General features: G+C 39.5%; 1 protein-coding gene across 3 annotated transcripts in view; it reads right to left on the bottom strand.

Annotated features, from left to right (window-relative positions):
* The window catches only part of usp43a (ubiquitin specific peptidase 43a), a 105,215-nt gene continuing 78,974 nt past the window's right edge, over window positions 1–26,241 (bottom strand). Inside the window, exons 8-16 of one of the 3 annotated variants that reach the window (XM_079627752.1) lie at window positions 20,614–20,722; window positions 15,325–15,425; window positions 9,387–9,464; window positions 9,115–9,244; window positions 6,786–7,113; window positions 4,018–4,176; window positions 2,724–2,885; window positions 627–2,569; window positions 1–591 (exon numbers count right to left, since the gene is read on the bottom strand). In XM_079627752.1, the coding sequence (XP_079483878.1) occupies window positions 1,524–2,569; window positions 2,724–2,885; window positions 4,018–4,176; window positions 6,786–7,113; window positions 9,115–9,244; window positions 9,387–9,464; window positions 15,325–15,425; window positions 20,614–20,722 (2,113 nt within the window). In that variant the 3' untranslated portion in view covers window positions 1–591; window positions 627–1,523. Of the gene's footprint in view, window positions 2,570–2,723; window positions 2,886–4,017; window positions 4,177–6,785; window positions 7,114–9,114; window positions 9,245–9,386; window positions 9,465–15,324; window positions 15,426–20,613; window positions 20,723–26,241 lie in introns of all 3 variants that reach the window. The other 2 variants (XM_079627754.1, XM_079627753.1) reach the window with 2 other exon arrangements.

Genomic DNA, 26,241 nt, shown 5'->3' with positions numbered 1-26,241 from the left:
AGGCATGTTGTATCATTGACATGCATGCATTTTAACACTGTTTTTTTTTTATTATAATAATTTTGGATAATATTATATGGCTAATCAAGTAAATTTAAGTTGCTTCAGTCCAGTAAATCTTACTTTATAAAATGAATGAAAGATTTCACAGCAACAAGACATGCACACAAACTGGTGGACATTTTTACAATTATAGATACTAAAACTTGGTCAAGTATGAACTATCAATTAGTTTGGTATAAGGCATGTAGAATGTTTTTCGGATTTGATTTAGTTGATGAAGTTGCCTTAGAAATCAATTTATCAAATATAATGCAGTAGGATTTATAGGGTTAGTGTTTTTTGTGTGTGGTCATTTTGGAGCTTGACAGTTGCTGGTCAACATTCACCTTTTTTTTGAATGAAAAATATCACCACGAATATCCTGCCTAACATCTCTTTTTGTGGTCTATTGATGGGTGAAAAAGTAAAATGAGTTTGGAACAACATTGGGGTTCTGGGTGTACTAGTCCAGGTGGTTTGTATATGGATGAATCCATGTATTTACTGGTAGTGTGCTTTTCAGAAGTGACACTGTATTACTAAGGTTTTCTGTCTAATACAATGTCAACATGCCACCTTTATACATATGTGACAGAGCATCATCTAAAGCACACTTTTTAGGTTTCAGTGTGATTTTATACTTAAAATTGTATGATATGAATTTGCAAATGTCTTAATGCTACATTGACAAAAAAAAAAAAAAAACTTTAAACACGGCACTGGAAAATAACTTTCTTAATCAGTATTTTGGTCTTGGTTTGCAGTTAAAATATCTAAATATTCGAAACAACACAATTTGCCAAGGTGGTAAAAATGTATACTTATTTCAGCAAATGTTGTTAATTTACTTTTAGTAATGTTCTGAAGTCATATGACAGTTTACCGAACAAGACAACCGACAACAACACTCATTAAGAAAATATTTGTTTGCAGTGTAAATGAAACAAAAAAAAAAGTAAAAATTAATACATTTTATATTTTGGTCTGAAAGCACGACTAAATCAGATGGTGCAATAAATTCACTGAAAGTGCAAGAACTGACATCTTTGTTAAATGTCATGAAAACCCATGAGAGGTTAGCAGCAAGTCAGTACAATCTGCAGAATCATAAGAGATGAAACTGAAAAGTTATATATAGCAATTCCCTTCATATATTACAGCTGATAAATCTATTTAGTGGCACAAGAAATCTAATCCGAGGCAAATTATTTTTCAATTCAAAAGCCCGGTGTAGAGGCCAGTGTGTAATGTACTTCTAGTGGCAAAACACAATCTGAAAAATAGCTCTGGCTCAGAGGCACTTCATATAAGCAGAAACAAGTGAACACAAATATCCACTAGTTCCAAATGTATGTGCAACTTCATAGCTTGTGTGCTGCCAGGTTTTAGTGATCATTTCAATCCTACCTTTCATACCACACTTCTTAATTGGGCTTTTATTTGCTACCCTGTTGTGATATTTGAGTGTAGTGAAGAAAGTCTCAGAAGCTCGATTCAGGCACTGCCTTCTTTCTGCCTAGTGAATTTGTGCTGTACCGTGTGCGTTGCAGAGTGTTCTGATAGCCCCTGTCCCCGGGCGCGCTCTGCGGCTGGGCCACCGTTGTGCCGTTTCTGTGTAGAGATGCTGTTCTTCTTAAGCCCAGATCCGCCTTGCTTTGAATATTGGAAGAACTTTGTGACCGTTTGATGTCTGACAACCCACGATTCACCTTGCCGTTCGCAAGTTCACCACCGAGTCTGCTACGACCTTGATTATTGCTATCGGCTTTACCTTCTGAGGTTCTATTATGTGTCCCGTTGGAGATCGAAACTCCAGATGGGCTCTTCACCCCCGGATCACCCATTTTCATAGATTCACTGTCTCGAGACCTCCGAAGTGAGTCCTTCTTCATGAAACCACCTTTGAGAAATGCGAAGACACTATCGTGACGTTTTGTCTCCTGTCCCTTTCTCTGTTTTTCCTCTGGTTGGTCTCGCTCCTCGCCTGGGTTATTCCTCTGCGTGGTTTCACAGCCGCCTGGACCACGGGAACTGGATTGGAGCCCTGCACTAGAGCTCTTTTTGGACTGCGATTGTTCCTGTTTTGATTTTCTGCTGCTCCGTCTAGTCAAAGTCCCATCTTCTCTTGGTCTACTGTTGCTGCTGGATTGTTGGCCTGTGTCTTTCTCTGAGCTACTTGATTGACCCTGCGGTATTTTAAGATACTCTAGAGGGCCGAGGCTGCTGTGGCTTGAAGATTTGCCTGCAGGTTTTTTCGTATCATTTTTTTTACTGACTTCTTTATCTGAAGGTCGAGTCATTAGGGCAACAATAGGGTCTTTGGTGCATCTTGGCCTCCTCCCAGACTCTAAATACTCCACTAGCTCTGCAGGAGCTGGGGCAGGAGCTGAGGCAGGTTTGTGGCGGTCTTTGTTTCCTAAGGACCATCGCAGTGGGAGCACTCTGGTCTTGATGGGACTTTTCATGCTTACGCTACGCCCTTGGATTCCTCGCACAAAAGGTCTGGTTTCGAACCCACCTAAAGACACTGACATTTACACAATACTCAGTACATGGTGGAAAACACTTGCCCATAACAAAACAAGTGAAGAACTATGATGAAATCTCTGTCAAGCAACATCCTTTTATTATTTACATTTCTTATTTACAATGATAAGAACAAACTTGCAGGGTACACTCACCTCCTTTCTCGATTGAGGGCTCATTTTGAAAGACGGGAGACTCTGGGGAGTCTGGGATGGTAGAAGGACATGTTGTGGAAGACCGTGAAACCATACTTCCTCTTTTACTGTCACCATTTAAACGGATGAGCCAGTGGTCTGACATGGAGGAGCTGGTGGAACCTGCACAAGGAAACAGACTGTTTAGTGGCTGATAGTCCCTGTTCCTCCTAGACAAATATATTAAATATGCTGCCCCTTAATTTTTAATAACTAAAATAATGTCCTGTATTATTGTTTTACATGATGACCAAGTAACACATGCTCAGTGGTGGCATCTTAGCCACCAGTCAAATTAACTGAAACCAACTTAAAACATTTCTCAAGTTACGACTGTAACCAAGGTTCCCTGAAAAGGGAATGAGACACTGTCTGTTTTAAAGATGCAGTGGGAACTCTCCTGCACGATTATGTCTGAATCACATGTCCAACTAAGTCCAATGTCATTGGCGCAACATCAGCCCAAGACATGTGACGGCGTACCATGGAAGCTACGCATGAAGGGTACCCGCAACAACACAGTGTCAGCAATGATTGTGACAATCAACATACTGCAAATTAGGGATGTGCCCGAAGCCTAATACCTTATTCGTTAAGGCACGGATAATGGCTTCAAAAATAAATAACGGATTCTACCAAATAAAATAAAACATAATCGGCAGACTAAGTCACTTCTAATGTTTGCTGGATAACAGATGAGCCAGGGGATAGCACAATATATACAAACTTCTTAAATTACTACGTAATAATGAGTTTGTGAAGTGAATGAGTGTAATCAAATAACCACGCTTCAGTCTCTTTCAGAAATCAGAGCTTGGCGAGAGAGTAATATCCACTAAAATACATCATACACATTTTCTACTATTTGATATGTCCCTTTAAATTATTTTAACCGTATATTATATTATACACAAATTAATTAAATTAGCGCAACACGAACGCAAATCAAATAGCCGCGTTGTCTGCATGTCTCTCAGAAACCAGCTATCTCTCAAATCAACTAAGATACTGAATCATACACATTTTCTACTAGGTATATGTCTATTTAAATCACCCCTACTGAAAATTATTTTGATTTAACTGCCACAGTTACTGTCACTGTCACAGCACCAAATGTATTCTTACCATGACTGTGGAACCTTCACATTGCAATATTTATAGAAATGTGCTTCCTGCCTAACATTGATCCAATGCAACAAACAAAATGTCAGTCAACCTCCATCTGAAAGGTAGCCACAAAGGCTCATTCACTGACCTCTGACTGAGCTGTTGGCGGACCAGGGAGGGATGACATTTCTTCTCTGGTAGAACAGGATATATGCCCCTCGTGTGCACAGTTCCTCCTCTGGCACAAGCTCCACGCTGCTGTCGTCATAACTGTACCAATGGCCGTCCACTGAGTTCCTACAATAGGCTGTTTTGCACAGACATATGCTGAGTACACATCTATTGATTTAGACTTCTGTTCATGTTTATTTATTTATGTAGGGTTGGCGATTTCATTAGTGGCTCATGCATTGATGAGTTTCTAGGGAACATTTAACAAAACAAGAAGTGTAAAAGAGATGTAAATGCATTTTGTTGTTGAACTGGTTAGTAGTAACATAGTAACATGGACATTAACTGCCCCCCATCAATCAATCTTAACCATCCATCCATCCATCTATACACAGTATCTCACAAAAGTGAGTACACCCCTCACATTTCAGCAAACATATACATTTTAGTATATCTTCTCAGGGGTCAATACTATAGAAATGAAACTTGGATATATTTTAGAGTAGTCAATGTGCTGCTTGTATAGCAGTATATATTTACTGTCCTCTGAAAATAACTCAACATACAGCCATTATTGTCAAAATAGCTGGCAACAAAAGTGAGTACACCCTAAGTGAACATGTCAAAACTGTCTAAAGTGTCAATATTTAGTGTGAGCACCAGTGTTATCTTATCTAGCATTGCATTAATCCTCCTAGGCATGGAGTTCACCAGCGCTGTGCAGGTTGTTGTTGGGATCCTCTTCCACTCCTCCATAATGACATCATGGAGCAGCTGGCTGTTAGACACGTAGCGCTTCTTCCGTTTGAGGATGCCCCACATGTGCTCAATAGGGTTCAGGTCTGGAGACATACTTGGCCACTCCATCACCTTCAGCTTCCTCAGCAAGGCAGTTCTCATCTTGGCAGTGTGTTTGGGGTAGTTACCATGCCGTTCGGCTTAGTTTCTGAAGGGAGGGCATCATGTTCTGCTTCAGAATGTCACAGTACATATTGGAATCCATGTTTCCTTCAATGAAGCTTAGCTACCCAGTACCAACAGCACTAATGCAGCCCCAGACCATGATGCTACCACCACCATGCTTGACTGTAGGCAAGACACCATTTTCTTAGTACTCCTTACCAGGGTGTCGCCACACATGCTGGACACCATCTGAGCCAAACAAGTTTATCTTAGTCTCATCAGGTCACAGGACATGGTTTCAGTAATTCATGCTCTTGGAGAGGTTGCTTTCAGCAAACTGTTTGCAGGCTTTCTTGTGAGCCAGCTTCAGAAGAGGCTTCCTTCTGGGACGACGGCCATGCAAACCGACTTGTTGCAGTATGCAGCATATGGTCTGAGCACTGACAAGCTGACCTTCCGCTTCTACAACCTCTAAAGCAATGCTGGCAGCACTCATGTATGCGTTTTTTGAAGCCAGCTTCAGCATCTGACACACAGCACGAGGACTCGACTTCTTTGATTGACCCTTGCGAGGCCTGTTCCGAGTGGAAACCATCTTGGAAAACCTCTGTATGACCCTGGCCTGTACTGTAACTCAGTTTCAGGGTGTTACCAATCTTCTTATAGCCTAGGTCAACTTTCTGGAGAGCAACAATTCTAATTCTCAAATCCTTAGAGAGTTCTTTGCCATGAGGTGTCATGTAGAACATCCAGTGGTCAGTATGAGAGAATTGTATTCAAAGCACAAATTGTAATTGCTCTAATACAAGATACACAGATTTGTATGGTCCTGTCAAATGATGAATAGGACATGTGGCTTTGCATGGTTAAACGACGTACAGCTATTATCAACTAAGGGGGTACTCACTTTTGTGGCCAGCTATTTTGACAATAATGGCTGTATGTTGAGTTATTTTCAGAGGACAGTAAATATATACTGCTATACAAGCAGCACATTGACTACTCTAAAATCTATCCAAGTTTCATTTCTATAGTATTGTCCCTTAAGATATACTGTACTAAAATGTTTGCTGAAATGTGAGGGGTGTACTCACTTTCGTGAGATACTCTATATATGACTATTTGAATTGCAAGTTTATATACATTTTTATTCCGTGGCAGAAACAAGTTTCCATATAATCATATTATAAAGGGGCTATCAATACAATAAATCTAAAAATATCAATAAGATAAAACAGTATCTGATTTCATGATTTCTGATTTATTATCAATAAATCAGTAAATGTGTAAAAATTATTTTATTAAACATTTAAATAATATTTGAAGTTAACATGTTAGCAGTTTGAAAATTCCCTCCATAAAGCATATCAATATTTATTTTGTGAACATGACATGTTCACAAAACATGACAATGTGAATTATTGCACAAATTACGACTGTCCCTCAGTTGTGCCATTTTCATTATGATTGTATTTAGGTAACATAAAATGTTATCTACAGTAATTATGCCATATTTCGCTTTATTCCCAAAATGTTTAAAATGAGTATTATACACAATTCATTCATAATTTGAGATTTGAGTTGGGGAAATGACAAAAAAAAGTCAACATTCACCTAAAATGCAATGTATTTTTGAATAAAAAGACATTGTTAGTTGACAAAAAAACTAGTAAGAGTGTGTCTTTTTAATTTTATATTACTGAATGAAACCCACAAAGCCAAAATCACATAGAGCTAGATAAATATCAAAAACCTCTTGTGTAACCATTATAAAAGAGAAATGGTTTTTATATAGAGAAACAAACCCCCCTTCAATACTATCAGAGACCCCAGCACACTCACCTGTGTAATGGCCTCCATGCATGCCTCCATGGTGGTTGCAGACTGCATACAGGTCGTAAAGGCACTCAGTATCCCCATGTTTCCAAGTTGAAGGCCATGGGGTCAGATTCTTCATGCTCTGACTGCGTTTCACCACATGGGGAGTCATATCCAGAGCGCTCACAGGGAAGTGGATGAGGGAGGAGAGCTTGTTTCGCCGTTTGCCCACCTGCCGAAAGCGCTTCAGGTGCAGAATGAGGATGTCAGGCAGGGTCCATAAGCTCATCTTCACCATCCCCTGCTGCATCTGCTTGCAGTGAGGGCACTTCCATGCATCGTCTGGCGCCAGCTGCAAGACAAAGACAAACATTTGCAATACACAGTCTGATACACATTAAGATTCATCACAGGTATAGAAATAATATTTGTTGAAATGCATGCAGAATGTAGTGCTTCTCCATGGTCAACTAAACCATGTCATTATCTGAACCTGTTTTGACTCAGTGTGGTGCAGTACGACATTTATGTCTCAGAAATACACTGTTGTGACCGACTGGAATGCAGTGAACATGCAGAGAGGAAAAGACAACAACATCTGAATATTTACAGAAGCTCTGTAGACCACCAGTAACACGTTATTTATAACTTCAAATTATTTGGCCTATAACAGAAAAGGCGGCATGATTTAATTCCAGCTGGACAGCCATTTCTCACAGGCATTGCACAACATATAACTGAAGTCCTAAGTGTTGCTTCAGTAATGACATGACGCTGTTAGAGGATCGATAATTATTTGTGGAACCAATCATGATGAGGCAACTCTCAGGGGTTCTTGGGTAAGATTTATCAAGGGTTGCTTGCCCAGAACAGGCAGTACATAGAGAAGAATTAATTCAGAATGACCTTCCAAAGAGTAAGTATGTGGGATGTGAGAGACAAAGACGGTAGGAGGGAAACCAGCTCCATTTGCTCCCCAAGTGAGTTTTGTCTTGAATAATCTTGGAATATGGAATAGTAGTTTGTCCTGCTAATCAAAATGTTTAACACCTTGAATTTCAAGTATACATTCTGTAGAGAACATTTTCTACAGCATAAATCTCCGCTAGTGTCAAAAAGTAACGTTTTATATTTAATATTTTGACCATATGAGTGCATATTTTGCTTCTAGCCATTTAAACAACCGCATGTAGTCCAACTGAATAAATTAATTGAAATAAATTCTTAGTCTGGACAATTATGACTGTTACATCAAATTAGCTCATACCATACTAGAAAGATAATTGATCCTAAAGATCCTAACAGCATAAATGCTCTCCTAGAATAAGAATTGATAATTGGTGGCTCTTATGTTAGAATGTAGAGCTCTCTACATTGTACATGTAATCACAGTTTAATGTTTTTTTTTTAGTTTTTTTTTTAACTTTTCCTCATGTTCAGTCCATATTTTTAGAGCTGATTTTAGTTTTGTTCTTTTCATCAAACCCCACTTCATATACTTAACATTAGCCTCTGAGACAGCAAATACAGATGATGAGAGAAACAGGCCACTTCAGAGTGTCTACAGAGGCACTAAACTCATAACTAGAATAGAACATGAAATATATAAAATGTTATAAAAAAAATAATATATATATATATATAAAAAAAGAGAGGCCATTTTTCAGCCCTAGTTGAAAAGTCATTCTGTCCTTAAGTCATTCTAACCTAAAATTCTGTAATTTATGTGGAACCCAAAAGTTTTTTTTTTGAAAAATTGTTACACAAATTGAACTGAATAAAAAGGTTATTTGCATCGTTTCAAACAATTTCTAGTTCAAATAAATTCTGTTCTTTGAACTTTCAGTTAATCAAAGAATCCTGATCAAATGATCACAGTTTCCAAAATACATGAAGCATCACAACTGTTGTCAACATTCATAATAATAATAATAATAATGTTAGAAATGTTACTTGAGCACCATATCAGCAAATGTGTGATTTCTGAAGGATCATGTGACACTGAAGACTGGAATAATGAACCCAGCACAATACTAAATTACATTTTAAAATAGGCCTATACTAAAACAGTATCATATATATATATATATATATATATATATATATATATATATATATATATATATATATATATATATATATATATATATATATATATATACACGTGTCATTTATGTGTAGATCAGGGAGATACAGTCAGGGATATACAGTACAGATACAGAATATATATATACTGTATCTGTACTGAATCTTGTACTGAATCTCCCTGATCTACACATAAATGACACTGGTAATAAAAGAGTAGAAAAGAGATAAATAAACAGAGTGTGATTGGAGGAAACTGGAGGAGTACCTGCTCCTCTTTGGTGTAAAGCTGAAAACACTCGTCCAGCGTGCAGCTGTGCTGCTGTACATGATTCTGCTGCTGGATTCTCACACTCTCTGCATCCTCAATAACTTCCTCTTGAATGTTACCAAAGAGACTGAAACACACAAGAATTCTGACTTTCAATTGATAGGCCTATTACTGAGAAGACTCTTAATAATACAGAGAAAACGACACAATGGTTTTAAATTAAATGAACATGTTAAATAAGAAGAAATATGCAGCAGCATGTCTCTCACCATTCTTTGATTCTGTTCTCCCATTCAATCACGAGCTTCACATGCAGAGGACCACCAGGACCGCAGAACTTCAGGGCCCTGCAACAAAACACATGATTCAAATTGTGAGTTTGGTATTCAGCCACTAGGTGGCAGACTATAATCAGTGTTGTGAAGTTCATAGAATTAATTAGCATTTGACAGTAAGACGGTCACAGTCAATTTAAAACCAAAACTAGTTCACGGAGCATTAACAAATGTAAACAAATAAAACCTTTGATTTCAATAATGTACTAGTAAATGTTAAAATGAATTTTATCTAAGATTAATTAATGCTGTAGAAGTATTGTTCATTCTTAGTTCATGTAACTAAGGTAGCTAATGTTAACTATTTAACCTTATTGTAAAGTGTTACTGTTATTTTTTATACTTTTTTCAGCAAGGAATGCTGAAGGTGATCAAAGGTGACAGTAAATACATTTTAAAAAGATTTCCATTTTATATAAATGCTGTTCTTTTGAACTTTCTATTCATTATATAATCCTGAGACCATTCAACATTGGAAATCATAAATGTTTCTTGAACAGCAAACCAGCATGTTAGAATGATTTCTGAAGGATCATGTGACACTGAAAATTGGAGTAATGATGGTGAAAATTCCATTTGTCATCGCAGGAATAAATCACATTTGAAAATATAGTAAAACAGTTATTTTAAATTGTAATACTATTTCAACATATAATCGTTTTACTGAATTTTGATGCTGCCTTAGTGAGCATAAGAGACAGTACTGTATAACAAATAATCTTACTGACCCCAAACTTTTGACCTTAATGTATAGTATAATATATACAATAACTTAAGGCTTTTTGCCTTTGGTTGTACAGTAAAGGAGGGACGGTAAAGAAACTACCAAGATGGGAGATATGACTAAATTATGACCACATTCAACTAGGTCATGAGACTCAACTATGATGATTATGTTGTGCCACTGTGATACGACTCTAATGTCATATATTTTAACTCATTTCATCATTACAACACAAATACAAAAGCATGAAGAAAATATAGAGGGAGAGAGAAAAGGAAAATGTCCAGAAAATAAAGTAAGTCACAGAACAATGACCAGCTTCATTTATCCTTTAAAATTGCAAGTCTAAAAATAGCTTTTTTTATTATTATTCATGGTAATTACCAGGATTAATCTGTAGTGCTCACTATCATTACAGGTCCTCAGACTGAAAAGAATAGCCTATGCACACGCATGTCAATAATCACCTGGCTAAATAACCAAGAGAGAAAAACACAGCATTTACAGCCTCGGCCCTCACTGTTCACCCAGTGCAATTCTGCAAACAATCGATCAAATATGACAGAGGGAAAAACTGCGGCAGAAAGAACTGTGGGGTAATTTGAAGATGTGACTGGAGCATGGCTGAGTTTTACTGAGAGCTGGGCTAAAGCCAGATTAATTCTGACGCGCAAGTCCGTCTGCGTTAATTGCGATTGTTTCTGAGAGGATTTAAAAGCAGGGAACAATAATTCAGAGACGTGAGGGGAATTCACTTGGATTCATCAACTCTGGCCTATTGAGGAGAAAGCTCCACACACACAGGAGTTTTCTTATCTTACACTTAAACTTATCTCGTTTTACAGTAACAATTTACCTAATCTCAAACTGAACTTAGGGACACACACACACACACACACACACACACACACACACACACACACACACACACACACACACACACACACACACACACACACACACACACACACACACACACACACACACACACACACACACACACACACACGATTACAGTGTTCTTACCCAAGAAAGTAGGCCTACTGGTAATATACGGTAACACGGGTTAAGGTTAGGTTTAGGGCTAGGTTCAGGGTTAGTACCTATAGTTATAACCCAGTTATTGTAACTGCTATAATAAGTACATATGTACATGCGAAACAGGACAGTAAAATAAAGTGCAACCAAACTTGTATTGTTTTTCTCTGTTCTCTGAACTTCTGTTCATACAAACCATCTATTTGATGATAAATGTTTGTGGCAACCATATGCTTCCTGTCATTATGTGGAAAATGTGGTCGTCTTAACTCAATCTTGCTTGTGGAACCTCTAGATAGATGAATGAATACATCTTCAGCAATGGCTGACAAACTTAATTACTTGCACAGTTAAACACTGCTGTCTTTCAGCACACAAGAGCAGCAGCTTGCGTCAGAGAACAGCAGGTAACCACATGAGAAATGGAACGTCTCTGCTATCATCTGAACATCATAATTACAAATAAACAACCTATTTATACAGTGACAGACATAAATGAGAGTAAACAATGATGATTTGGTGAGAACATATGATCAAACACCTCTGCAACATGTTCAAAACATTCACATCTCCAAACCTTACAAAAATGTACTGTTCTAGTCTAGTATAGTGATGCTGTCAGATGGTAATACCATGCTACTTTGATATATACAATGGCAATGAATGATGACTATATATATATATAAGTATTTGATACAATGCCGATTTTGCAGGTTTTCCCACTTACAAAGCATGTAGAAGTCTGTAATATTTATCATATAGGTACTCTTCAACTTTGAATCTAAAACAAAAATCCAGATGATCACATTGTATGATTTTTAAGTAATTAATTTGCATTTTATTGCATGACATAAGTATTTGATACATCAGAAAAGCAGAATTTAATATTTGGTACAGAAACCTTTGTTTGCAATTACAGAGATCATACGTTTCCTGTAGTTCTTGACCAGGTTTGCACACACTGCAGGAATTTTGTCCCACTCCTCCATACAGACCTTCTCCAGATCCTTCAGGTTTAGAGGGCTGTCGCTGGGCAATACAGACTTTCAGCTCCTCTAAAGATTTTCTATTGGGTTCAGGTCTGGAGACTGGCTAGGCCACCTCAGGACCTTGAGATGCTTCTTACGGAGCCACTCCTTAGTTGCCCTGGCTGTGTGTTTCTGGTCGTTGTCATGCTGGAAGACCCAGCCACGACCCATCTTCAATGCTCTTACTGAGGGAAGGAGGTTGTTGGCCAAGATCTCGCGATACATGGCCCCATCCATCCTCCCCTCAATACGGTGCAGTCGTCCTGTCCCCTTTGCAGAAAAGAATCTCCAAAGAATGATGTTTCCACCTCTATGCTTCACGGTTGGGATGGTGTTCTTTGGTTGTACTCATCCTTCTTCCTCCAAACACGACGAGTGGAGTTTAGACCAAAAAAAACTATATTTGTGTCTCATCAGACCACATGACCTTCTCCCATTCCTCCTCTGGATCATCCAGATGGTCATTGGCAAACTTCAGAGGGGCCTGGACATGCGCTGGCTTGAGCAGGGGAACCTTGCGTGTGTTGCAGGATTTTAATCCATGACGGCGTAGTGTGTTACTAATGGTTTTCTTTGAGACTGTGGTCCCAGCTCTCTTCAAGTCATTGACCAGGTCCTGCCGTGTAGTTCTGGGCTGATCCCTCACCTTCTTCATGATCATTGATGCCCCACGAGGTGAGATCTTGCATGGTGCCGAGGGAGATTGACCGTCATCTTGAACTTCTTCCATTCTCTAATAATTGCACCAAAAGTTGTTGCCTTCTCACCAAGCTGCTTGCCTATTGTCCTGTAGCCCATCCCAGCCTTGTGCAGGTCTACAATTTTATCCCTGATGTCCTTACACAGCTCTCTGGTTTTGGTCATTGTGGAGAGGTTGGAGTCTATTTGATTGAGTGTGTGGACAGGTGTCTTTTATACAGGTAACAAGTTCAAACAGGTGCAGTTAATACAGGTAATGAGTGGAGAACAGGAGGGCTTCTTAAAGAAAGACTAACAGATCTGTGAGAACCGGAATTCTTACTGGTTGGTGGGTGATCAAATACTTATGTCATGCAATAAAATGCAAATTAATTATTTAAAAATCATACAATGTTATTTTCTGGATTTTTGTTTTAGATTCCGTTGAAGTGTACCTATGATAAAAATGACAGACCTCTACATGCTTTGCAAGTAGGAAAACCTGCAAAATCGGCAGTGTATCAAATACTTGCTCTCCCCACTGTGTGTGTATATATATATATATATATATATATATTTCCATGGTACTCCGAGGTACTTAAAAAAAACTGTGGTATGCAGTGTTGGGGAGTAACTAGTTACATGTAATGTAATTCAGAAATAAAAACATTCTTATTATTAATGCGTCACTTCATCTATCCCATCTATCCATGTCATTTCTTTACACATACACAAACGTACACATTACCGTCAAACCCAGTATTAGTTTGTGGTTTCATACATAATCTGCTCTAAAGATAAAAATTATATTCTACTGAACTCTCATTTAAAAACCTCGAACTTAAAACACATTTACAAAAAAAAACATCATAATTCTGTTACATTCACTTCAGAGAAAGGAAAACAGCCCAGAATAGCAGGCAGAGGAGCGAATGAGGCTGCAGTCACGACTGTGGAACTGAGTTTTAAGCTGTTTAAATTGAGAAATGGATCATTGGCTTTTGAGAATCGTTTGCGTTACACCTACAGCACTGTGAGGATGAGCTCTTCATGGTTTAGCTTGTTGGGTTTGTCTCTCTGGAGCCTCACAAACATGATGCAGAGAAGAGGATACAATTAGTCAAAACTAGGTTAAAATACTGTGATGTGGGTGTTTGGAGACCAATTAAAAAGTTTAAAGCAGCTGGAGATATATAGTGCACTGCTAAGCACTCAGGGTGTATAGAACACATAGTTTGGGGTCAGAAAGATAAAAAAAAAGAATACTTTTATTCTACAAGGATATGTATCGCTGCATGAAGGTGTAAAGGTGAAGAAATGCAACAGTAGTTTATTTAAATAAACAAAAAGATAATTCAAGGAGACAATGATAACGATGATCATAATCCAATGGAGAAACTGGCAACAAAACAGCTTAGTCAAACTAAGACAATAACCGACAACTCAAGACTAAAACACTGGGATATAAATATAAGAGTCATGAATGAACTAAACAAGAAACAGGTGAAGAACATAATCAGTAACTATGGTAACAAACAAGTGTGTACTAATAACCTAGGAACTGAGGAAACAAACACAGGAGCAAAGGAACGAACAGAACTAACTGAACCAGACGTGACAGGATAAGAAATTGGATAATAAATTGATCAGTGACAAGATTTTCACATTGTTTAATATATATATTAAATATATATATATTAAACAATATATTATTGTTAGGAAATATATATATATATATATATATATATATATATATATATATATATATATATATATATATTTCAAATGAATGCTGTTATTTTGAACTTTCTATTAATCAAATAATCGTGAAAAAAATTATCAAGGTTTCCATAAAAAATATATTTAATATACAGGTGAAACTCGAAAAAAAGTGAGATTTTTCAAGCCTTTATTTGTTATAATTTTGATGATTTGATGAAAACCTTTTCACAATATTCTAATTTTGAATTTGGGGTTTTCATAAACTAAGACATAATCATCAAAATTATAACAAATAAAGGCTATATAATATATTCATTTCACCTTTTAAGTTGAATTACTGAAATAAATGAAATTTTGCACGATATTCTAATTTTCCAAGTTTCACCTGTATTTATTAAGCTGTGATACTGATAAAAAAATGTCAATTGACAATCAGCACATCAGAATTATTTGACACCAAAGACTGGAGTAATGGCTGCAAAATGCTTTGCCATCACAAGAATAAATTACATTTTAAAATGTATTAAAATATAAAACAGTTATTCAAAATTGTAATATTAATTCCAAATTTTACTGGTTTTACTGTATTTTTGACCAAACACATTCAACTTTGGTGAGCAAAAGACTTCTTTCAAAAACATAAAATAACATTTGTTCTTCAGGTGGGGGAATGTGGGCTCACCTGTCCACAGTTGGGTGGCACAGAGGTCTGTTGTCGTAGGGAGACAGGTGACTGCAGGAAGCCGACCCACCCACCACACGCATCTTAAACAGTTCAGTAGTCTGTGGAAGCCAAAATGCAGCTTTTTATCACAAATGTAACCATTCTTTATCCTCTATCTCTAATCTCTAACTATTCTCCAATACGATCTTCCTGAGAGATATGGTTTCAGAATAAATATTGTTTACTCCTAGTCTCATTCATTTGTGCTGCACACCAACCCCTGACAATATTAAATAAAATGATACTTGAGCACCAAATCAGCAATTCAGAATGGTTTCTGAAGGATCATGTGACACTGAAGACTGGAGTAATGCTGCTAGAAATTCAGCTTTGCCATCACAGGAATAAATGACATTTTAAAATACACTAAAATAGAAAACAGATTTAAATTTAAATGTATAACAATATCACAGTTTTGCTGTATTTTTGATAAAATAATTGGTAAGCCTTGGTGAGCACAAGAGCAGGGCTGCCAAAAACAAAACAATAAAACTTAAACGTGATTGTCAAAACATTTGGTAACTAAACAGAATTTCCTTACGTTTAGTGACAGCATGTTACAATGTTTACATGGTACAATAACTGGTAGCCTACTGTTTTTATTAGTGCTTAAATTTCACGATATCAATCCATTAACTTGTGATTCAATTCCGATCTTGATTCAATATTGATTCATTTGGATAAATCTCAGGTACAGAAGCTACATGTTAATATTTCACAAGGAAAAATACTCAACTTATGTTGTACAAACATAAGTTTGCTGTATAAACATACAGGGAGCACTGTCAGCTGGTATTATTGTTAATAGTGTTGTCACGATACTAGAATTTCTAACTTCGATACGATACCTTGAAAAATATCGATATTCGATACCATTTTCGATACCACAGAGAAAAAAACTGCCACAATATTAAGGGGGTATTTTTTTTATTTAAAGCTAAATATAACAAGTCTAGAACATGACAATGAGGTATATTTTACATGAACAAAAATGTCCTGAGTTCTATCTGTTAATATTTTTTAATTGGACCAGGGCTAACATGACCCGTTGTATTTGTATAACCTACTGTTATCAAAGATTAAAATATAGCCTACTGTAACAAAAAAGCACTTAACAGTATCAAATTGGAGGATAGAGTGTCAGTAATGTATAATAATAAGATTAAACATTAAATTTTCAGTTAAAGGCATTTCATTATTGAATTCAGAGATGCCATTGTCTAGCTGTTTAGTTGAATTAATATCTGTGTAATCAAATTGATGATAATCGCTAATGAAGGCAAATTGCAGAATTAAATAATAATTTTCTGAATAAAGTTAAATAGGCACAAGTTAATTTACATTTGACCACAGTTAAAATATTTACTTGTCTAAGATTCCTCAGTCAGATTATGTTAATTTTAAGAATTACGGTGAAAAAACGAGACAACACAGACTCATATCAACAACAATACTAGGCCACCTTGGTTAATGTTTCAGAAAAGTTAAAAGTGATTCAGAGTTACAGTGATTCCTTTAGGATTTTTTTAGCAGTGGGGAAAGGTCTGTCCAAACAACAAACACCCCTGATGCTGAGCCTAGCCTCTGCTTGCTAAATGGTACCCCTGGAGCCTGTTCCTTAAGTCTGTTTTCACCTATAAAATCATTTTAAAAAATGAGTGATGTGAGGGATTATTGATTGTCAAACAATATTTTGGGTGCCCGCAGCCCGCTCGCAGTGTGAAGCGCGTGTCTGCGCTATTCTCCGACATGCCCGCTCGCGGTGTGTAGCGCGTGTCCGCGCTATTCTCCGACTCCGACATGCCCGCTCGCGACGTGTTTTTACGCGTGTCCGCGCTATTCTCCGACATGCCCGCTTGCGGTGTTCTTTATCAATCAACCAAAGCCGGTCGCGGGGGCGCCGCCCTCGCCATCTTACCATTCACTTCACTTTTGCTATTTAACCAGAGCGAATGAGAAGAGTGCGTCACGTGTGGTGTTTGTCAACGCGCCTTTGGAGAGAAGTGAAAGTGACCGCTCGGCTAGTATCGATACTTCGGGAAATTAGTATTGGTACCGTTCAGATATTTCAGTATCGATATTTATCGAAATATCGATATTTTTGACAACACTAATTGTTAAAGGTTAAAATTAACAACTCAAATTAATATAATGCAATATTTTATAATAATAATAACAACGTTATAATATAATATGTAATAGGCATATATTTAGCAAAATACTTCTCTCTAGAGTTATTTTTTCTTGCTAACTAAAGTAAATGTAACATGGCATTGTTTTATTGACGTCTATGGTTGAAATACTGATGTTTCATGAAACATGATTCATTTCAGTAAGTTGTACTGTATCTTTCAACATACCTTCTGATGCTCATTCATGTTTATTTACTATTGACTAGTAGTAAGAGATGAAGAGATGTTATACTTGCCACATTAAAGAGTGGCAAAAAGGCTTTTTTTGTAATAAAATGTACAGAATTTGAAAGATGAGACTTAATATCTTTTGATTAATATGAAAAGCAACCTGCTCTGTCTTGTCTGTGTGTGTCCTCTCTGCGCTGCGATTTTTCACTGCGTGAGAAAATGGATGTGGCATGAGAGCAGTGTTAACTGAGTGAGTCTCACGCTGAATGCGTGAGAGTTGGCAGCCCCGAGGGACTTAAGAGAAAAAAATCTTACCAATCCAATCTTTTCGATATTAATGTACATAGATCAGAACTTTATCTGATAATGATAAATTAAGAGTGAAGATTTGCCTTCAGAATCTGGTGTGACCTTGAGTGACAATAACAGAAATCAAAGGTTTTCGGTAATTGGGGATCAGGCCTCTGCGTGTTAAGGGCCGTTGTCTTATCGTCTTTCTGTTGAACTTTAGTTCAAGAACTGACACCCTTTAGAAAACGCAGGATTCGTCGTTCCATCAATAATGTCAAGCCTTGTCCAGAGGCAGTAAATTAGCCCCAAACAATAATAATAATGCCACCACCATGCTTTACAGTTGGGATGAGTTTTATATTATTGAATGCAGTATTTTGGTTTTCCCCAAATGTAATGCTTCTCATTTAAACCAAAAGTTATATTTAGGACTCATCTGTCCGCAAGACATTCTTCCAATAGTCTTCTGGCTCACGGTCTCTGGCAAACATTAGACGGGTAGCAATATTCTTCATGGATAGTGTTTGCTCGATGGTGGATTCATAAACACTAATCTTAAATAATGTAAGAGAGGCCACAGGTCCTTTAGATGTTACCATGGGGTTCTTTCTAGAATATAAGATGTCTTTCTCCTGGAGTGATATTTGTAGACAGTCACTTCTAGGTAAAGTAGCATTATAGCTGAGCTTCTTCTACTAGTATATAGCAAGTACTGTAATCTGGAATAGTTTTGCAACCTTTTCCAGCCCGGGAAGCATTAATAATGATTTTTTAGGAAGTTGACCAAGGCATGGCAAACTTCCACAAACCTGTGTGACAAGGGCTAGACATAAAGAGAGAGTTCACCTTAAAATGAAGCAAGTACGGTTGAGCTGCCATTGACCCAATTCAATGTTTTCCATAAATGTGCGCTAATCAATGTTTATATGTGAATAAAAGCCTAAATTAAATCTGTTCATCATATAACACGATAGTGTTTCTTCAGAAGACTTGGATTAAACAGATTGATTCGTATTACTTGTTGTACATATTACTTGTATCTCTTTATTCACTTTTTGAAGTTTGAATTGAGGGAAAGTTTATCTTAATTTGTGTTTTTAAGATGAAGTCATGGGTTTGGAACAACATGAGGGTGAGAAAATGACAGAATTTTTTTTGGGGGGGTGAACTAACTCTTTTCAACTTCAGGTTTACCTTTGTTCAGTTGACCGGGGGCAATTTTATCCCATTAATTACCTTATTTTAATGACCTTATAATTAAATTTTATATAGGATTTAGAATAAGATCTGATCCTTATGGATATCAAATGTTTACAGCAATATGGAAAATTCTTAACTGACAATAATAAGAACACTCTACCGCACACTATTGACTTTAGTGTGATTTTTTTCAGAGTGAACAATGCGTTTCGCATAAAGCGTCCTCAGGTTCGCTCATGGACCTTGGGTTGAATTGGAATGGAAAATTATTAATTCACAAACTTTCTGGCATCACTGAAAATAATAATGAAATTCTCAAGATCATTTTTTTTGGGGGGTGAACTAATGCATTAAAATAGGTTTGAAAAAGGCATTTGTTTATTCCTTTCTCTGGGAAAGACAGTAAAGCATAGTGGAACTGAGGAAGAGAGGAACATCAGGATTTTAAGCAGAAATAGAACAAAATGGAGCTGCACTCAAGCGTACAGAGTGATAAATTAAAGATTTAATGGGAACCAATGAACAGATGAAAACGGCAGCAGTCTTTTGTTTGAGGAGGTGAGTTTATATTGGTCCTTTAATTTATTATCCAGAGAAGACGTTAAAACAATACAACTCTGCAGTGCTGGCCAATATGTTGTACTGAAGCACTTAGAAGACAATGCAAGATCTTTTGTGTCTTCCTATCTCATTGATTTTCTGAAACATGTTCTAAAACATTCAGTTTGTTGTAGAGCTCAAGTCTCATAATGGGTCTAATCCTGTAAGAACAAATAACTGTAATGAACAAGACTGGTGTTACAAAACAGTGGCATCTATGGCATTTAAATGATATGACTGAAGCTGTAAGTTAAATATATTATACTATGGTAATTCAAAATATATTTAGAATTTTAATTCAAGATTATTCACTGACTTTATAACAAACTTCATAAATGTTAAACAAGAATCTCTTTTTTTGGGAAAACGGATACAACAGTGACCCTCAGAGGGTAGCTTTGGCACATGACCATTTATGGTGACATTCCTGCATATTTAAACTTATAAGGAAATAACATTGCGCTTCAGCATGTATCTAAAATGTAATGACTAATGAATAATAACTAACACATTTGTTCATATTCAGTCAGTAAGTTCAACATGTGTTTACTGTACACATGACCATTTCTCTTTCTCCTCATCTCTCCATCTCATGTATTCAACTAATTGGTCTGTGATTATCCTTCCCTCATCTGAAATTTTAAGCTTGCAGGGAGAGCTGTGTCATAATTATCGAGAGGCTTCTGTCATAATAAAGAAATTCAATATCACATAATTACCCTAGCTCTAACCGCAGCACATGGCACTAACATCAAAACCTGAGAGTAGTAATCTATGATCAGCTCACACTCACCTTTACGACCGTATTTTTTTGAAATAAGTAAAGCTTATTGCAGACACTCTGTCGCAAATGATCCCAAGAAAGAGTCCTTTCTACTCTCATCAGGAACGGAGGCCCAAACCTGGAGAGAGAAAGCAAAAGTCAAAATGAGTGAAAGCACAAATTTGTGTTGACGAAGACTTATTTATTTTTCCCTGCATCACTACTCTAAGATTATCTGACTATATAAACATGCACTTTCTCAATCCAGCAAGGTCTAATCTGATAAACTACTGCTGCAATATATCCTTGCCTCACTTTTCCCTCCCTGAACATTACAAAGGCGACACAGCATTTATTAAGTCATGCTTGCTAGAGTTTTTTTTTTCACATTTGCCAGAGTTTGCCGGGCTAGAAACATCAAATCTTTGAAAGATATTCAGAGTTTAGTTTGAAGCAATTTATTAAGCATTAAAGGAACACTCCACTTTTTTTGGAAATGGGCTAAACAGTAGTTAAACCGTAGAGTTTTACCGTTTTCGAATCCATTCAGCCGATCTCCGGGTCTGGCCGTAGGACTTTTAGCTTAGCTTAGCATAGATCATTGAATATAATTAGACCGTTAGCATCTCTAAAAAAAATGACCAAAAAGTTTCGATATTTTTCCTATTTAAGACTTGACTCTTCTGTAGTTACATCGTGTACCAAGACCGACAGAAAATGAAAAGTTGCGCTTTTCTAGGCCAATATGACTAGGAACTATACTCTCATTCCTGCATAATAATCAAGGAACTGTGAAAAACACACAGTTCCTTGATCGTACCAGCAGGCGCAATGATATTACAAACTTACCGAGCAAACTTACAGAGGAAGTTACCGAGCTGGGGACTTTTTCAGGCGCTGCGTAATATCATTGAGCCTGCTGCACCCATGGTACGGCATCACAGTTACTTGATTATTGTGCAGGAATCAGAATATAGATTGGCCTAGAAAATAGCAAATTTTTATTTTCTGTCGGTCATAGTACACGATGTAACAACAGAAGAGTCAAGTTTTAAATAGGAAAAATATCAAAACTCTTTGGTCATTTTTTTGAGAGAGATGCTAACGGTCTAATCAGATTCAATGATCTATGCAAAGCTATGCTAAAAGTGCTACCGCCAGACCCGGAGATCGGCTGAATGGATTCGAAAATGGTAAAACTCGACTGTTTAACTCTAGGGGAGTTGGAAAATGAGCCTATTTCCAAAAAAGTGGAGTGTTCCTTTGAGTTAATTAACTAGATAGTCCGTAGAATCTGAGTCTATAAAATATTTCCATCATTTTCCAGTGTTTTCTGTATAAACATTGGTAGAGACTGATGAGCCCTTTTTTTATCCACACCAGTCTAATATTGTGGTATAAACTGTGCTCTCTTTATACTGTATGTCGTTCAGACTAGGGGTGTGCCGGTTTCAGAATTGGTGATGACGGTTATGATGTGAGTCAAATGTGACGGTTCGTAACATAACCGTCAGCACTGTACGTTTATTTATATACACACAGTAAACAAATCCTTAAAAAAAAAAATAGCAATGAACATGCTTTGTTTTAAATAAATCACACACACTAAACAAATCCTTTTAAAAACGTAGGCTGCTTAAATTATATAAGAGCTGCATACAAATTACAAATGATAAAATCTACCTTTATCAAAGAAAAAAAAAGTCGAACAACGATTGTTGTGATAATACCTTAATTAAACTAACTAAATACAGGAAACAAAAAAAGTGCAATGACATTTTAAATTCCTACTCTTTTTCGACTTCCAAGTTCCGTGACAGGAACACCAACATGTTCACTTTACTCGGTTTTAGTGACGATCTGACAGGGGTAGCTATGTTACCCGCAGTGCTAAAAACTCGCTCTGATGCTGTGCTTGTAGCACAAATACACATGTATTTACGTGCCAATTTTGCTAAGAGCGGATAGCGCGTTTCATTGTCTCCCCACCATGCTAGTGGATTAGCCGTAGAGTCAATTGGTTTTTCTTGGAGATAGCGGGTTAACTCCGTGTCAGCGCGCGCTCTGATCGGTAAAGGGGCAGAGATTTCAGACCTCCGCCTAGAAAGGATGTAGCAAAGATATTTAATGCTAATGCATGAGGCATAGGCATAGTTTCATTAATTTACGATGAGATGCGCTCTAGTTCACATTCACAATGCAATGCAAGTGAACGCGGCGCGCCGGCGCCTCCATGTCACGGTTATTATATTGTCTGCTATATTATTAAATACATGCAATTGGTTGATGAAACATTTATTAAAATTAAGATACAATTTGTACAAAACGAAATTCGCTTTAAGGAAAGGCTTACAAAGCAAAACTTATATGAAGTGGTAAAAATCATTTCTGACGATTTACAAAACAAAACTTCATTAAGTGGTAAAAACCATGTCTCCCGATGTATTGCGCATATTATGATTCTATCTAAAAATTTTTTTTTTTTTTTTATGTTTGTAAAAAATATTTTAATGACACGGTTTTGGCGGTTATAGAGTTCTAATGACGGTGTTTAACTATAACCGTCGGTCTCACGGTTATATACTAACCGTCACACCCCTAGTTCAGACCATTACTTCCTGTCTAAATGGACAGTTATTGGCCAGAATAAGCTGCAGTGTGGTTTGTCGTTTAGTCTGCCGAGATGAGGTCCGGGTTTTACAGCCCCTACTTCATTGTACCCAAGAAAGGCGGTGGGTTACGACCGATCCTGGACCTGCGTTCCTTGAATCGGGCCCTGCACAAACTCCCCTTCAAGATGCTCACGCAGAAGCGCATTTTCGAATGCATCCGTCCCCGGGATTGGTTTGCAGCAATCGACCTGAAGGACGCTTACTTTCACGTCTCGATACTTCCTCGACACAGACCGTTCCTGCGGTTTGCGTTCGAGGGTCGAGCGTATCAGTACAGAGTCCTACCCTTCGGGCTGGCCCTGTCCCCCCGTGTCTTCACGAAAGTTGCGGAGGCGGCCATTGCTCCCATGAGAGAGCAAGGCGTTCGCATCCTCAATTACCTCGACGACTGGCTCATTATAGCTCACTCTCGGGATGTTCTGTGCGAACACAGGGACATGGTGCTCCGGCATCTCAGTCAGTTGGGTCTTCAGGTCAACTGGGACAAGAGCAAACTCTGCCCCACGCAGAGGATCTCTTATCTCGGTATGGAGCTGGACTCGGTCGCCCAGACTGCGCGCCTCACAGAGGAGCGCGTCCAGTCAGTGCTCACCTGCCTCAGGTCTTTTCGAGGCAGGACAGCGGTTCCACTGAAACAATTTCAGAGGCTCCTGGGGCATATGGCGGCCGCAGCGGCGATTACACCGCTCGGCCTATTACATATGAGACCGCTACAGCGCTGGCTTCACGATCGAGTCCCCAGGTGGGCGTGGCAGAGTGGCACGTTCCGGGTCCAAGTGACCCCGCACTGCCGCCAAACCTTCTCCCCGTGGTCGGACCCTGCGTTCCTTCGGGCTGGAGTGCCCCTGATCCAGGTTTCCAGGCATGCTGTGGTTTTCACAGATGCCTCTGCCACGGGGTGGGGGGCCACGTACAAAGGGCATGCAGTCTCGGGTCTGTGGACGGGGCCCCAGCTGCATTGGCACATCAACTGCCTGGAGTTGCAAGCAGTACGTCTAGCTTTGTGTCGCCTCGTAGGGGTTCTCAGACACAAGCACGTACTGGTCCGTACGGACAACACTGCGACCGTTGCGTACATCAACCATCAAGGTGGTCTACGCTCCCGTCGTATGTCGCGACTCGCCTCCCACCTCCTCCTATGGAGTCAGAAGCATCTGAGGTCGCTTCATGCCGCTTACGTGCCGGGGGCTCTCAACCGTGTGGCCGACGAGCTTTCACGGTTCACCCCCCTGCCCGGAGAATGGCGACTCCATCCCCAGGCGGTCCAGCTGATTTGGAGTGTCTTCGGAGCGGCGCAGGTCGACCTGTTCGCCTCTCCGGACACGACCCATTGCCAGTGGTTTTACTCCCTGTCCGAGGGGACCCTCGGCACGGACGCCCTGGCTCTCAGCTGGCCCCGGGGCCTACACAAATATGCGTTCCCCCCAGTGAGCCTTCTTGCGCAGACTCTGTGCAAGGTCAGGGAGGAAGAGCAGCAGGTCTTGCTAGTGGCGCCGTACTGGCCCACCAGGACTTGGTTCCCAGAACTTATGCTCCTCTCGACAGCCCCTCCTTGGCCGATTCCTCTGAGGAAGGATCTACTTTCTCAGAGACGGGGCACTCTACGGCACCCGCGTCCAGACCTCTGGAAACTCCATGTCTGGTCCCTGGACGGGACGCGGAGGTTCTGAGTGGTCTGCCACAGGCAGTGGTAGACACTATCGCTTCCGCTAGAGCTCCCTCTACGAGGCGCCTCTATGCGTTGAAGTGGAACCTGTTCGTCGCTTGGTGCTCCTCCCGTCAGGAGGACCCCCGAACTTGCCCGATCGGCGTTGTGCTTTCTTTCCTGCAAGATGGGTTGGAGCGTAGGCTGTCCCCTTCAACCCTCAAAGTGTATGTCGCTGCCATTGCGGCGCATCACGATGCAGTTGACGATAAGTCGGTGGGAAAGCACGACCTGGTCATCAGATTCCTGAAGGGTGCTAGGAGGTTGAACCCTCCTCGCCCTGTACACTCTGTACCCCCTTGGGACTTGACTCTGGTACTGAGAGCTCTCCAGAGTCCTCCCTTTGAGCCTTTGCTGACAGTAGAGCTTGATATCCTGTCTATTAAGACAGCGCTCCTGTTAGCATTGGCTTCTTTTAAAAGGGTCGGGGATCTGCAAGCATTTTCGGTCGACGAATCGTGCCTAGAGTTCGGGCCGGGCCTGTCCCATGTAACACTGAGACCCCGCCCCGGATATGTGCCCAAGGTTCCTACCACTCCGTTTAGAGATCAGGTAGTGAACCTGCAAGCGCTGCCCCAGGAGGAGGCAGACCCAGCCCTAGCTTTTCTCTGTCCCGTCCGCTCCTTGCGGTGTTACGTTGACAGAACGCAAAGCTTCAGGACCTCAGACCAGCTCCTTGTCTGTTACGGAGGCCGGCAGAAGGGGAAGGCCGTCTCCAAGCAGAGGTTAGCCCACTGGATAGTGGATGCCATCACCCGAGCCTATGAGGCTCAGGGTGAGCCTTGTCCCCCCAGGTTGCGCGCTCACTCAACTAGAGGGGTTGCCGCTTCCTGGGCGTTGGCTCAAGGCGCCTCGCTGACAGACATTTGTAGAGCTGGGGGCTGGGCGACACCTAACACGTTTGCTAGGTTCTATAACCTCCGTGTGGAACCGGTTTCCTCCCGGGTTCTGGCTTCGTCCAGTGGGTCGAGGGAATAGGTTGTGTCGGCTTGCTGCGCCACTCTGTAATCAGATAAGTGCGTCTCTTCCGCTCCGCTGGCCCCTAAGTGGTAACCTCGTTGAGCTCCTCCATCACCCCCCCGGCGCCCGGCGTAGCGGACCGCCCGGCGCCAGGTTTGCTCCTCTAGCTAGAGTCGTAGCAGACTGGGTGTTCAGTGGTCTTGTGTACCGGTTTTTGCCACGTGCAGTCCAGCCGTGTCTTCCCCGACGGACTCGCGCCGTCGTCCTTGTTGTATGCGCTCCCAATTCCAATGGTTGGGACCATCTCAGGGACTCCATATG

The sequence above is a fragment of the Phoxinus phoxinus genome (assembly GCF_949152265.1).
Source record: "Phoxinus phoxinus genome assembly, chromosome: 11".
NCBI classification, from domain to species: Eukaryota; Metazoa; Chordata; class Actinopteri; order Cypriniformes; family Leuciscidae; genus Phoxinus; species Phoxinus phoxinus.
Note: the sequence above shows the minus strand (reverse complement) of the source record. Positions and strands in the feature narration are given on the sequence as shown.